This window comes from Myiozetetes cayanensis, unplaced genomic scaffold, assembly GCF_022539395.1.
Source record: "Myiozetetes cayanensis isolate MyiCay16 unplaced genomic scaffold, myiCay2020 scf1, whole genome shotgun sequence".
NCBI lineage: Eukaryota > Metazoa > Chordata > Aves > Passeriformes > Tyrannidae > Myiozetetes > Myiozetetes cayanensis.
The window spans coordinates 14,899,324-14,914,865 of record NW_026086604.1 but is presented as its reverse complement, the minus strand read 5'-3'; the positions used below and the strand labels follow the sequence as shown (position 1 = coordinate 14,914,865).

At 34.8% G+C, this 15,542-nt stretch overlaps 1 protein-coding gene across 6 annotated transcripts in view; it reads right to left on the bottom strand.

The window, feature by feature from the left end:
- The window catches only part of CSMD3 (CUB and Sushi multiple domains 3), a 605,611-nt gene that overhangs the window by 247,560 nt on the left and 342,509 nt on the right, over positions 1-15,542 (bottom strand). For all 6 annotated transcript variants that reach the window (XM_050305446.1, XM_050305454.1, XM_050305462.1 and 3 more), the window contains 3 exons: positions 9,966-10,148; positions 8,545-8,871; positions 2,507-2,701 (listed from right to left, as the gene is read on the bottom strand). In XM_050305446.1, coding sequence (XP_050161403.1) covers positions 2,507-2,701; positions 8,545-8,871; positions 9,966-10,148 — 705 coding nt within the window. The remainder of the gene's footprint in view (positions 1-2,506; positions 2,702-8,544; positions 8,872-9,965; positions 10,149-15,542) is intronic.

Below are 15,542 nucleotides of genomic sequence, written 5' to 3'. Positions count from 1 at the left end.
GTATATATATAGACCAAGGTTAGAGTTTCAACAGGTACAACAGCACAATATTAGAATACATTATGGGAATATCCTCCATATAACCCTCCCACGAAGGATGAAAGGCACAAGGACAGGAATCTCAAAATTCAAAATCATCATAGAGCAGCAAAAGCAGGACCACTCCACTAGAGAAGAGAAGCCAGGAGCCAAGGAAGATCACATGTGTACACATACAAGAGAATACACTGAGTTAGAGTCTTCACAGACAGATCCAACCTCTCCTGAGCAAGGTGAACAAGCCTGGACCTACACAAGAAAGGTTTGATAACAACCAAGTGACCATCAGATGATGCAATTTGATGGCTTAGCTCTGAGAACTAACCATGAAGTCACATGGGCACACTGAGACAGCCAAGAGCAGAAGCTTTGCTGAGGCTGTGATCGACAGCTCCAGGTTGAGCAGAAATAGGATCCTGGGCCGTGGGCAGGGCTGGGAGGAAGCCCCAGCAGAGGCTGGTCAGGACTGCCCTGAAAAATGAGTGTGCTGACTCTGTCTATCTGCACCACGTTTATTATTAAACAGCTCTCTGATATAAATTGTAATTGCTGACATTTCTGCAGTGGAAGAAAAAGTGCACAGCAGTGACATTCAGTGTCTCCTAGTCAGAATGTGGAGGTTATGCCTTTGACTCCATATATATGACAATGAAATTATGAGGTGTGTGTGTAGAGTATATATGAAATAACCACGTAGTACAGGTAAATGTGCACACAATCACTAAAAATTCTGAACACCTTAGCAGACCAAATTACATTATTAGTTTGAAAATATTTTCATTTGTCTTCCAATTTGATCTGAAATTTTGAAAATATATCTAATTCTAAAGCTAATAAAAACATCTAATGCAAATATATCCTTGTCTGAACCTTTAGGATTCCAGTATATGCTCCATCAGATTGTCTTCTGCACAGACTGACACGAAAAAAATATTCCCAGTAATTTAAGTTTTTAATGTAACATTGAAAATACAACTTTATATTTTATTGGCAGTGTTGCATAGCTCCATGAACCCTATAATAAAGCAGAGGCATTATATAGCCTATACTAATCTTGTATAGTGAAACTGACCCACCTTATATCTATAAAACAATAATAATTTACCACAGAAACTAAACTGAATGTGAAGGATATTATAAGCAATCACATTAATGTATTGAAATTATTCAATTTTTTTCAGGAAGGCAGTTACATAGGGAAAACAAAACCCTAAGTTTTTGTTTAAAATAAAAACTCACAAACCATAAATCAGATATTATATTGTTATTGATTAAATATAATCATTTTAAGCAACTCAATTAATTTCTCCCCTTAGGAGATCTTAAACTACAGACAATTAATGAAGTAAAAATTATATTTTGATATCTATTAGTGTAAACAAGTCCAAGGAAAAATGCAAAATATGATGTGATGTATGAAGTATTTAATTTCTATTAAAAAGGAAGATCAGTTGCTAAGGGAATCTTCCCCAACCTAGGAGTCATTGTGGATAGAAAGAACACAAGCACTGCAACAGAGGGCTAAAACACCTCAAGCAGTTTTAAATAGCACCACCAAAGACCCAAAAAGAGATGAGCATCTTCATTCTAATCTAATATTATATCAAGATGTCATTGAGCAGTCAAATGATTTTTAATTGTTCATCTGTTTGAATCAGGAAGTCAATAGCTGTATATTGAAGAAAACCTATATGATACTGGGTAAAAAAAAAATTTAAAAAACTCAGAGCAACAAACCCTTACAAAACCCCCAGACTTCTGCTCAAGAACACTGAGTGACAAGTTGGCAAGAGATTTAAATATCATAGTTGAAGAACTACAGCCTCCAATATACTAAAATAAAGTTTGGAGAAAACAGAAGGATTTTTTTATTTTCTTCTTCCCTGATATTTCTTTCTCCTAAGTATTAACTAGGCCAATCATGATATTGATTGGATTTGAATTCCAAACTGCATAGATTAATATTATGGGCACTCTTCTAGCACTGAAACTCATTGCTTCAAACATTTTTTCAAATCAGACAAATAAATTCTTTAAAAAGAAGTGGGAAAAAAAAAAAGGCAGGAGTGATCCTTTCAAGCAAAAAATGTCTTTTGGAAATGATAGTTCCTCCAGCACCAAATAGGAGCTATCTGAAAGTATGAAGAGTGTAAAATATTCCCATTCCAGTTCTAATAAGGTTTCTTAGATTAGCCTTCATCATTACAGATGTATGTAGCAGTGTTTACATCACTGATGAATATGCCATTTTTTTCCATCTTTTTCTTCTGTCCTTACAACTGTTATAAGAAAAATTCAATCCTGCAGACAGGTTTATAATAAAAACTCATGCCTTACTAGACTCCTTTATTAAGGGCTAGGTTTTACAGGAGTTTTGTGCTATCCATCTGCAAAAATCTGAACTTCATTTGGTGACAAAACACATTACATCAAATTCTCCTGAACCAGAAAGAAATATCATACATACCTCCACACTTAGGAATAGGTCCACTCCACATTACTTTTCCATCCATTAGCATACAAGTAATTGTTTCAGTTCCTTGTGTTTTAATAAATCCTTCTTCACATATAACAGAAATTGAGCTCCCCAGCTGAAAGTTGTCTCCAAAACGCCGAGCATTGATTGGTACTCCAGGATCCGGGCACTCGTTATGTCCAAATGCTTTTTAAGAGAAGAAAAGAAAAAGGGTGGGTGAGGGGAAGTAGTGTGATAACTCTTGCAAGTAACAGGACATTTTTAGGATTTTGTTCTGCAAGTCAGAACAAAAAATTCATATGAGGAAACAAAGGTAACAATAAGAAATAAAAAATATTGATCAACAGCAGAAAATGTACACCAGTGCCAAAAATTGATTAAAATATAAAGTTATACCAGCAAGAATCTCATCCAGGACAGCTAAGTGCTGGTAGATTTCAGTGATGGTTAAATTCATTCTTTCCAGCAGTGCATGCTATCTAATGTTACAATGGGTCAGGAGCATCCTTCAGAAAGTCAGGGCAAGCATCTATCTTATAATAACTTTAGTCATCTTTTTTATATCCAATTCACTGTCACACCATTTGAGCCATACTGACCTCAGTGTGCCTAATACTACCATAGTTTATTTTGTTTCCTGTACTGAATGTTCATGAACAGTGACAAAAGTGGTTTAGTTGGCAAAAGAAAGAAAATTTTAAACTTTAAACATAACATTTTGTTTCAGGCTAAACAAATTCCTAGTATGTACAAATCCTTCCAAAATTTCATGTTTATCTATGGACAAAGTGAAAAATTTTAATTTATGTGTATATATCTGGATACTATAACTTGTCCATGTCTTTTGCTGCAGAACACACTTTACACTTGGAGAAGAAAGATCATCTTCCTACCAGAAATGAGTAAAGTCGTATTTTTAACATTCTCATAAAATTATATATATTAGTTAGCTATTGTCACTTGATGTTTTATTTATGAATACTGCACATACATCTTATATTTTTCAAAATGATGATTTTTCAGTGAGAACAAATATTAAAAGCGAGATGTCCACCTTCATCATATATGACTTCAAATCATATCTTCAGAAATATGCTTACATATGGAGACGTCAGAAAGGACTATGCCCTAAAAAGAGGTTTTTCACTTTTTTTTTCCTGTAGTTTTACTAATGTGTCTGTTAGACAAAACATACCCATGAAATTTTAAAAAAAGTAATATTTCATTAACTTAGCAGAAAGTTTTGTCAGATGTTGCATTTCAAAGGTATCACAAATCATAGCAACAGACAAGAAAAAGCATTTATTTATTGACATTTTGACTTAGGAAATGCCACCGATATTGGGAATGAAAACAGTGCTTTCACTGAATAGTTGTCTACCATTCAACGATGACATTAAAAATTATGCAATCCCATACTTTTTCATAGGGTTACAAAAAATTTTCCAATACTTTATGCACAGTCACCACTTTTAGGAAGGGAATTGATTGTCTGTTTTTCTTACTACCTTCAAGCAACACAGAGATAGATTTTCAATATTGTTATCTGTAAATGTAGATAAATGTTGACTCCAGGTTTAGCTTGCTTGTGTATGACACCAGTTTATTAAGTTGCAAAATCAATTCATTGCTCTATATTTCAGCTCAGGAACTGCTGCTACTGCTACTCCTATGGAATTAATTGTATTGTATAGAATGGCTTTGGGAGGCAAGATAGTGAAAGATAATCCTTCCCAACAATGGCAGTCACTTCCTTAGCCTGGCTGCAGTTACTTGATGGGCTAAAGTCAGTCTGCTGCTGCTTCTAAAAAGCTTCATGGTGGAGCTATCCTATTATACACAAACCTTAGGATGGAAAGAAAAAGAACACATGGGTATATATCCTTAATTATATTAATATATTACCCAGAAACAATAAATCAAGAAACCATGGTACCTTATCAACTATTATATGTAAACAAGAGATCTAATTTTCCTGACCTGTATACTCATCAATTACCATGACTGTACAGGTGTACTAAGCAATATCTGGAAAAAATGCCAGGAAGTATAATGATAGATCAAGGTGATGATATTCTGATATTAACTAAGAAGGATGTTAAAGTATGCACTTTCTATTTAAAAAAAAAAAAAAGGTGCAGGGGAGGAATTGAAGACATCTCATGAGATAGGAAGGCAGAAATTAACTCATCCAATTTAAAGTCTGCTGTAAAACATCTTTGGCAATAGCACCAGCAAGGAGTGGTCCAGTGGCACAATTAATTGTTTTAGTGGATTGCCCTAAGAAGAGTTTCAGCTAAGTCTAGTAATAGGTAGAAAAGATAACCCTTTCAGAGGAAAATATCAAAGAAATCAAAGTTAAGAGAATGTAAAATAACAAAGAGATACTTTGTACTCAAAATTATTGTGAAATATGATAAAAGGCTCATACTACCCCTTAAATTGAGGAGTTCAATGCACATAGCTTACTAGAGGGAAGCTTAGAGGATGACTGACTTTATAAACACCTTCACAGAAACCAGAAATGTGACTAGCAGTTCTTGGGTTAAGGATATAAAGAGGAAACAAGGAGCCAGGTATAAGAATGCAGTTCTGTAGCAACTTAAACCAATGTAAATTCAGGTTGCTATGTTCCTGTGTTCTGCTGTACCCAGTAAAACTCACTTCTGTCTCATCCTTCAAGCTGAAAATCACAGCCTTTTGAGTTCCTATTCCTTTGGTTATTGTAACATTCTCTGCATCACACATTTTCAGGTCACATATTTCTGTGGTCTTGTCCCAAAATTTAATTTCCAACAAAAGTTGAATTCATGTTTAGCTATACTGGAATGAGAATAATTATCTGAGACCACATATCTTGCAGTAATAAAAATAAAAATGGGGCTAAAATAGTTTCTGAGAAGTGCCATTAAATAGTCAGACTATGTAATAGTAACTCAGTTTTATTCTTCTCCATTCAATACCTCAAAAGCATCAATGAAGATATTTACAATACTAGCCTACATTATTTTTAGAGAAGTAATCAAGTACTACTGTTTCTGTGACATACTATTCTTGAATAGTGATATACTCTTGAAGTGGGCAAAAAGAGATTGATAACTTTGAAATATACCAACCAGAGTGTTAGAAGAAAATGGATGCTTTTAATTAACTTTGGGTTTACAAATGCTAAGACAGAGTGAAATTCTACCAGTTCCTTTTTTTTTTAATCATCTCCCTTGCCCTTAAACTATTTACTATGGAAAGATTACTCCTATAATTTGTCAGACTGCAGCTGTCTTTACTGAAGAAAGTTTACACACATTTTTTGGAGATGTTTTTGCTTTTGTAAGTAGATTTTAGCTACAGAGTTTAACAAATACATGAACACCTCCATTCTAGCTTCATGAAAAGAAAAAAAAAATAAATGTCTTAAACTACTCAAATATAGAAACTACTTCTTTAAATTAATTATTTTCAGAGTCAGTTTCATTACACAACTGGTAAAAGTTAATATTGGAAGGTTGCTTCTCTATAAAAATAAAAATATATCCTTTGGTACTATCAGTGCACCCTTTGATGACTGCTAATTGAGAGATATTGTGATCAGATTACCACTTGCCCAAGGAATTCTGTAATTTTTTAAAGGAGTAGAATTCATCTGAAAGGTATATTTCTATGGTTCTGAAATATTAAATCTGGTCTTGACAGTTTTTTATGAATTGCTGTATTTCAAAATAAAAACTAAATATAAGGATTATTCTATGCTAACCACCTGCATCTTTAATTTTTACTATAAATCCTACTTTAACTGAGCTATATTTAGTTCCAGTTTTGCAAAATTGGATGACATGAGAACATTGACTTATACACAAGACTTATCCAAGAAGACTACCTTAGATTCTCCAATAATTGAGTTTGGTTTTCTCATTACTAAATTTAGGCTTGACAACATTGATCACACCACAGTGAAACTTTTGAGTCAGTAGAACTCTCAAATGTGTTAAAAGAATATGCAAGAGAAGAAAACATAGAGCAAATGTTACAACTTCTGTAAAGAAATATGGATTCAAAATCTCATTTTAATTGTAACTGATTTTATATTTCAGTAGTTCTGAATAACCCCTGACTTCCCAATAATTTGTTACAGTACTAAGATATTTAGCTACCTCTCAAAGTTTAGTTTGCAATGATAACTGATATTTAATATTTACACTCTACATTTGTGAGAAATGAACTGAGGATGCAGTAGATGAGATAGAGGGCTGGGAGTTGAAATATAAGACAATATTGGAAAAAGAATGTTTGCAGAATAATGTGGTGTCAGCTCATCTCTATGTCTTAATAAATACTTCTCTGAAAGACTGACAACTTAAAACAAAACAAAAGAGAGAAAAATCAAAGACAGAGAGGGAAAGATGATGTAAGAAAAGTAAAGACCCATAGGGGAATTTATTCCTTGAACTATTATGAAAAATAATTTTAAATCTTAGTATTCCCTGGAAAAAAATATGGATTCTGGGTCTCTCAATGATAAACCTCACCTAATCTCATTTCCTCTTTGGTTTAATGGATCCTCTTTGGTTTCTTTTGGTGTTTTGTTTTGCTTTTTAAGTAAAACATCTTAAAAAACAAAGATTAATTTTTTTTTCTACATAGACAAACAGGTAACACATTATTCTGGGAAGGGGAGATGTAGGTATACAGCTCTCCTTCAAATGATGCAGTTGAACATTCTCTTACATCTTAAGTAAGCCTCTGGAATTATATATGCACTTCGTCAGTAGGGAAAAAGACAGGAATGGTACTAGTTACTCATGACATCAGACTTTTGAGAATATCAAAATGTACATTTTTTTTTCTTATTATGTCTATCTGTTGGCATGGAACACCTCGACCATCAGAAAGAAAAGAAAACAAACAAATAAAGAAAAAAATCCAAATGTATGAGGTGGATGAGGTAGAGAAACTCTGATTGGAGGATATGCTGATCCCCCCCAATAGACACTCTCTTATCCCTACCATCCTTTACACATAGCTGCAAGACTGGAATTTCAGGCATTTCCACTCCTTCCAATTTCCTTCCAACTCCCCAAAAGCAACAACTTGGCTAAACTCAATCATTCTCATTTCACTGCTGGAGTGGCAAAATTTAATTTTGCATATGCTCCCAGCAAAGTTTCCCACTGTATTTTGCAGTTATTCATGCTGCAGCTTTACAAATTGCTTCACCACGTCTGGCCCAGGTTTTGGTGTGGGATAAAGGCCAAATATCTTGACAGAAACACAACATAGGCAGCTCTTCATATGTCCTTCAGAAGAAATGTAATAGTTCTGCCAGGAAAAACTAAGGTGGATAAGTGTTAATGGTATTTTGTACTGGAGAAGATATTTAATATAACTTTCAATTATTATTATGCTGTCAGTACATGATTGTAAGGAGGGTAAAACAGAGAAAAAGAAAACAAGTCTATTGTGGTTTAACTTAGATAAGAGCTCCTAAGGCTGCTCACTTTAACCGCAGTGACTATGAGCTAGCACAGACTGCTATCATTATCTCCAGGATGATATATACATTCACAGCTAAACTAGCATATGAGTTCTCAAGAATAACAGTTTGTACATGTAATGATGGCGATTAATATTATGTAGCACAAACTGTTCTATCAGCAAGTTTAGTAAAGTCCTGTTATACAAGTTGAAACTTGCCTGGTTTATCAGTCATCAAACAATGATCTCTAAAGCCATAAATTAGAAACATTCACATTTTTTTTTCTAAAGTCACAAATGAGAAATATACACATACTTTCAGCCCTAGCACAGAACTTGTATGATAATCTAAACACCTAATTTAGCATTTTTGTGAATCATAGAATCATAGAATCATAGAATTAACTGGGTTGGAAGAGACCTCTGAGATCATCAAGTCCAACCCTTGATCCAACCCCATTGTGAAGGTGTACTGCAATAGTGTCATGTTTACATACTTGTGCCTACCTCCTAAACTGTATGTTGAAAGAGGTACACAATTAAAAAATACTATTACTCACTGTTATAAGTGATGTTAAATCCACGTCCTGACATTGAATGGTCAGCTTGAAATTCCAGACGCAAAATATGGCCATTACTGGTAAGATGGGAAGGAACTTCAGCACCAGTAAATGTTCCTATTATGGGGGAATCTGGAGAGTCACCATCTTTAACTGCAAGGAAGTCAAACTGAGATTCCAAGTCAAAGTCATTAAAGGAGAGATGAATTCGGCTCCCAGGGTCTGAAATTATTGTCCAGATACAGTTTAAATTATTTCCATATCCCTCTGGATAATCAGGTGAAAGAACTGTTCCCATCGGTGCAGTAAAGTTGGAAAGGCAAGGAACTGCCAAAAAAGAAGAGACAGAGAGATTAGATAACAAAATAACACATTTCAGTAAGGACTTATTTTAGTGCTAAATTTTTGTAAGAGATCCTAAAACTTGCTGATTACCTCAACCAAACAATTCATTATTTTTAATGATCTGTGAATCTGGAAGAAAGGTTAATTGTTTTTAATCTTCGTATTTCCTTCCTCTCAATAAAACTACATCCCAAGCAGAGCCCACAAGAAATAAAGAACATCTTTGTTACACTGGAAATCCACAGCAGTGCTTACACTTTACCCATGATAACAATCACTTGGCACCACTTATTTTCTCTTGTAGGGAATTATTTAGATGAGCAGACTTCCCACTGAGCACATTAAAGGGGCAGAAAGTCAATAGTGCCCTTATCATTTGTTGTTCACACAGCGGCACCAGAAATTAACAAGCCTCAAAGAGACAACAGTTGTTTGTTGTTATCAGGATGATGTTTTATGTTCAACCAATTCAGCTAAGCCATACTAAATTGAGTTGCAGAGATGAAAGCAATTGATTGCACTCTGAATATATTTGATCCGTACTATTTTAGTGGAAAATTTAAGAAAGGTGCTGCCACAAAAATGTATCACAGCATTGGTTTTACTTATGCTGTATAATGCAACTGGAAGAGAGCTATAAATGTCTGTGATAATATAAGTGCTGAAAGGTATTCATTTATAATACATGGAAAAAATGTAAATAATTTAAAACCTTGATTTCAATTCTGCAACTTTTAATGTAAGGTAATATATTAACATATAAGACTAGCTATAAAAAGTGTATCATATATATAAAATCTACAGAATCCTACAAAAAAAAAATAAAACATTATATCAAATCACATAAAGACAAATGCTTTAATAGTTGCTATAAGAGAAAAACTATTTTAGCAGTTCTAGAACCTGTCTTGGGCATAATCAGGCAAATCCACCACTGATCAAAAGTAAATTCATCCAGTCATCAGAATTAATTGTACTGTGTTCTGAAATCAATCACACAAATTGTTACCTCTAAGTAAAAACTTATCATAATGTTATGTCTTAAAAATAATAAGAAGAAAATACTTGATACATACAAATACAGATTGGTATGTTTGCAGACCACTGGTTGTTTTCTTGGCAAATGATAGATTTCTCTCCAATTAATTCAAATCCAAACTGACACTCAAACCTTAAAACATCACGATTAGAAAATCCATCCCCTTCTCTGATACCATACAGTGGTGTTCCAGGATCCCCACAGCTTTCCTTTTCAATTTCTGTTGAAATAAATAAGAAATTTATTTATAGAAGAATAAAACAAACTCCCTCCAAGTATATGCTGGTATCTAGAAAATTCTAAGCAAAATATAATCTACATAAGAACAGTTACCCAAATGCACCACTGAGTCTGATTCTATACTCAAGCTTCTTAAGGAGGAAATTTCATGTAAGGAATTCCATCAAGGGGAATGAGTGAGTGGTTGTCTGGTGCTTAGTTGCTGGCTAGGGTTAAACCACTACAAGATTAGGGCCTCAGACAAATCAGAACTGCTTGTGTTTGTAGAATACTTGAAATTCAAAGGATATGAGGAAAAGTGTTTCTATTTTATTCTGTAAAATTTTAGAGAATAATAACATTAAATAAAATATCACCAGTAGTACATGTAGAAACAGAGTAGTAGAAACAGAGACCTGTCCACATTTCAGTGCAGGTCAAATTGATGAACCAATGACATGGTAAAGAAAGGGAATAGAGACAGAGTAAAAGAGAGGTTAGACATAAATATGTGGGTATATATACAAATTTATATACACACACATTAAGTAAACACATACAAAAAATATCTTAGCTATACTCAAATAACATTTTCCTCAGTAGTCTTAACTGCAAGGAATCTGAATGATTCTGCCCCATTTTTACAACTGTTAGAGCTGTTATATTCCCTCAAACTGCATCTTGTTCTGAACTTTTAGTGGTAGTCAGAGGCATGGAGAGATCTTCTAAAAGCATTTCCACTCTTGCCTTTCACAAGTTCACAGGGCAATTCAAGTCATAATTATAGATGTGAGTTGGAAGAGACCTTAAATATCCTCTAGTTCCAACTCTCCTGCCATAGCCAGAGACCCTTCCAGTAGATCTGGTTACTAAACACCCTGTCCAATCTAGCTTTGATAACTTTGAATTATGGAGCATCCACAACTTCTCTGAGACACCTCTTCCTGTTTACCATCACCCTCATAATGAAAAATGTCTTACTTATATACAGTGAAAATCTACCTTCTTTCAGTTTAAACACATTACCTATCATCCTAGCACTGCACTCAGTGATAGAGTCCCTCCCCATCTGCCTTGTAAGCCCTCTTTAGGTGTTGAAAGGCTGCTTCAAGATCTCCCCAAAGTCTTCTCTTCTCCAAGCTAAATGACCCAACTCTCTTAGCATGTCTTCATAGGAGAGATGTTCCAGCCCCCGATCATGTTCATGGCTTTCCTCTGGACACACTCTGTCAGGCTCAAGTTTTTCTTATGCCATGAGCCCCAGAGCTGGAAGAAGTACTTCAGGTGGGGTGTCCCAAAAGCGAAGTAGAGGGGGAGAATCACTTCCCTTGACCTGCTGGCCACACTTCTTTTGATGCGGCCTAATGTGCAATTGATTACCAGCTCTGCAAGAGCACATGGGCAGGTCAGAGTAGTTTTTCATTCATCAATATCCTCAAATCATTATCTGCATGTCTGCTCGCAATACACTCTTCACCCAGCCTGTAGCCATTATTTGGGATTGCCCTGATCCAGGTGCAGGACTTGGTGTTGTTGAACCTCATGAGGTTCACAAAGGCCCACCTCTCAAGCCTGTCCAGGTCTGTCTGGATGGCATTCCTTCCCTTCAGTGTGTTGACCACACCACACAGCTTGGAGTCACCAGAAAAATTGTTGAGGGTGCACTCAATCCCACTGCCCATGTCCCTGAAGCAGATGACACTGGCCCCAGTGTGGACCCCTGAGGGACACTACTTATAACAGGTCTTCACCCAGAAACTGCAACTTACTGTTAATTGCAACTCTTTGAGGGTGACCATCCAACCAATTCCTTATTCACTTGCAGTGTAGCACATTTGTCAAATCTATGTCTCTCAATTTTAGAAAAACAAGGATGTTGTATGGGACAGTACTAAATATTTTGCACATGCCCAGGAAGGTCATTCCAGTCACTTATTTCCTTTATTCACCAATGCTGTAGAGTCAATGTAGAAGGAGACCGAGTTTGTCAGGCACAATTTGCCCATACTGAAGCCATTTTGGCTGTCACCAATCACTTCCTTATTTTTCATGTGACTTAATATAGTTTCCAGAAGGACCTGCTCCATGATCCTGCCAGGCACAGAAATGAGACTGACTGGCCTGTAGTTGCCTGGTTCTTCCTTTTTCATTTTTTAAAAATGGGGGTTATGTTTTCCCATTTCCACTCAGTGGAACTGCAACAGTCTGCCACAACTTTTCAAAGACAGTGGCTAGTGGCTTAGGAATTTCATCTGTCACCTCCCTCAGGACACTCAGATGCATCTCATCAGGTCCCATCAACTTTTACACCCTCAGGTTCTTCAGATGGTCTTTAACCTTGGTGGTCTTTTGTGGTGGGAGACACTTCATTCTCCCAGTCTGTGTTTCCATTCTGTGAAGTGAATGCCGAGGCTAGAGCACTTGCTATGCTTAGTGAAGGACACAGCAGAAAGATTTTTGAGTACCTCAACCTTTTTCTTATTTGTTGCATCCAGGTTCTCTGTTTCACTCATTATTGCAGGTACAGTTTCTTTCATCTTCCTTTGTTCTCCCATGTACCTGAAGAAACTCTCATTACTGTTCATTCCCTAGTCAGGCTCAGCTCCAGCTGTGCTTTGGCTTTCTTGATCCCCTGTCTGAGATCTGGGTGGGACCTCAGGAGGTGTCCAGACTCCTGCTCAAAGCAGGCCCAGCTCTGAGATAAGACCAGGTTGCTCAGGGATTTATCCAGCTGGGTCCAGAAAACCTCCCAAGATGAAGACAGAAAAATGGCCTTGGAAGGAGATTCACCAGTTCTTTTAGCCCCCTTGGGTGCACTCTGTTATGTATTAGAAACTTGTAAAGAAAATATTGCGCTCAAGATACGAAACCTAAGAACGCACTCATCACCTACAAATAGAGGAAATACGGTACCTAAGTAACAGAAATTCAGAAGAAAATGGTTTTTTCCTTGTGTAGTCCAACTATCAGAAACTTCTTTCATGAGAAATGTTAAGTATAAAAAGGATAGAAATCTTAAACATAAATTTCATTTATCACAGGTAGTAATAGGAACAAATATCCCTATACCATAGTTCAAAAATTTCTCTTTACAGGTTTTGCTACTCCTTTTCTTTACACTTCCATATACAGTAGTTTGACTATGAGAAAAAAACAAACAAACAGCAAGTTTTGATTTTAACTCAATTTTTCTGGAGTAATATTTTCAGCAGTATGCACCTGATTTCTCAAAGCTTTCAGCTGTTAAGGTTCTAAACAGAATTAAAATGTGACAAGAAGCAAATTAAGAACATTCCATTTTAAAAAGAAAATAAAAAGGTATTGAAGATTATTTTAAAAAAGACTTCACAGAGTTTTGAAAGGTTTTATTTTTCTGTTTGGTTAAAGAAAAATCAAAAACTACAAAACAAAACCGTTTAATAATAAGCACAAAACCCATGAACTTTTCTTATTGCTTTATTTGTTTGGTTTTGTTTGTTTGTTTGTTTGTTTTTAAACAGTTCTATGAGAAGATTAATATAATTTACAATTTTTAAAAAGATAAAACCAGGTTCAAACCCTCCTGAGATCACAGACCTCCCATAAAAGTTACAGCTCTCTGGAAGGAACACATGAACTCATTCCTCCCGTCTTCAGTGAGACTGTTAATGTCAAACCTACAGAAATACTAAGTTTTTAACTGCCAAACAAATACAAAGTTTTCCTAGGTTGTCCTTGTGGATTAATATTATTTTAAGTGTCTAAGTCACTTCATATTTCATTTAGGAAAATAAATGCATTCTATAAACTAGTTCTCCAACAAAATAGTTTCCTTTGGGGCTATTAATCTGATGTAGCTGGGCAAATGGCTCTCTTTAATTATTATTTCATCCCAAACAACAAAAGTTTCCATGGTTTTTGTCAAATTTGAAAATATACATAGCTGAGCAAAGCTCTCCCTATTAAGACTAAAAGGAACAGTTTATGCATTCAAAAATTGCTAGGCAGACTATAGTTACTTAAAGAAGCTAGCTGGAAAAAAAAGTTCCTTTATCCTATGTGATTTGAGGGATTATATCCACAGCCTTATATTGAATTTCCTTTCATAAATGAAATTAAGTTGGACAAATGCTATATGAATAACAGGCTTAAATGAAATAAAATGTCCCTAAACCTCATTTGTATCCATTTATGTTTATAGCAAATATTTCTTCAGTACTTCAAATTTTTCATGCTTGAATTGCTTGCAACACTCTTATATACTCTCTGTAAATTTTGTATTATCATCACTTCATCTCTGAATTTGAAACAGAATATTTTTGTCATTACTTAACTCTCCTCAGGAGTAGAAATGATAGGGTTTGGTTTTTTTGTTTTGTTTGGGGTTTTGTTGTTGTTGTTTGGTTTTGGGTTTTTTTTGTTGGTTTTTTTTTTTTTTAATTGAAGTGTAAATAGCTTTTAGATTTGTTTAGAGAATGTCAACAAACTTATTTTAAAACAGGAAATAAACATGTTGGTTATTTTGTCAGATAATCACATTTTAAATAACAAGATCTAATTCATATTTGTTTGAATTCACTAAGCGGAAAATTATATTCACATTTTTTGCTGCTAGCTCCTCCACTTGTGTTTCAGCTTCCCTGCAATGAGTACTTGTTTCAAAAATTCCTAAGAAGCTAGGTTCAGAGCCTGACAGAGCCTCTCTTCTTGATAAACTCATTCTAGTCCCTCATTGTAAATAATTAATTTATGACAAATAGAAATAATTTACCATTGTTTTAAGATTAGCAGAAAAAAACAGTAAATTTTCAGACAGCTCAATTGTTAATGCCATAATTCAAACTTAGAAAAATCCCACAACTATAAAATTGGAAATTTCAGTATGTGGAACCAAATAGGGATGAGAAAAGGCGTTTGGGCCACTCTTCTGGAACATACCTTGAATTCCTATCAAAAACTGTAAGAGTCCACTGCTTAAAGTTTTAGTTGGATTAAAAATGTCACTAATTATAATACCTTCTTTCATATAATGCACATTTAAAAAAAAGGTTGCAATTCACAGCAGAAATTATTATAGAGTATATTTTAGTGGAAACACTATTTCTACAGGATATGGCACAGTATTTGGAATGTGTTTGTTACATATAATGGCTACCTCGAAAAGTCAAAAGTAAATTTATTCGTTAAGCACATTCTTGTATTTTATTTTACATTTTGTTTACTTTGTAATCTTACATGTTGATTTTTGTTCTCTTTTATGATTTAGTCTGCTTTTTGAGATTTGCACTTCATGCTAGCTAAGTTAAGAGATGGCTAGGATGGATATTTGTTTTCCTGTGGTCACTACCACTAACTAATAAATCTGTCATATAAAAGATAAAACACTGCTATTTATGCCTAACAATAAAACCCACAA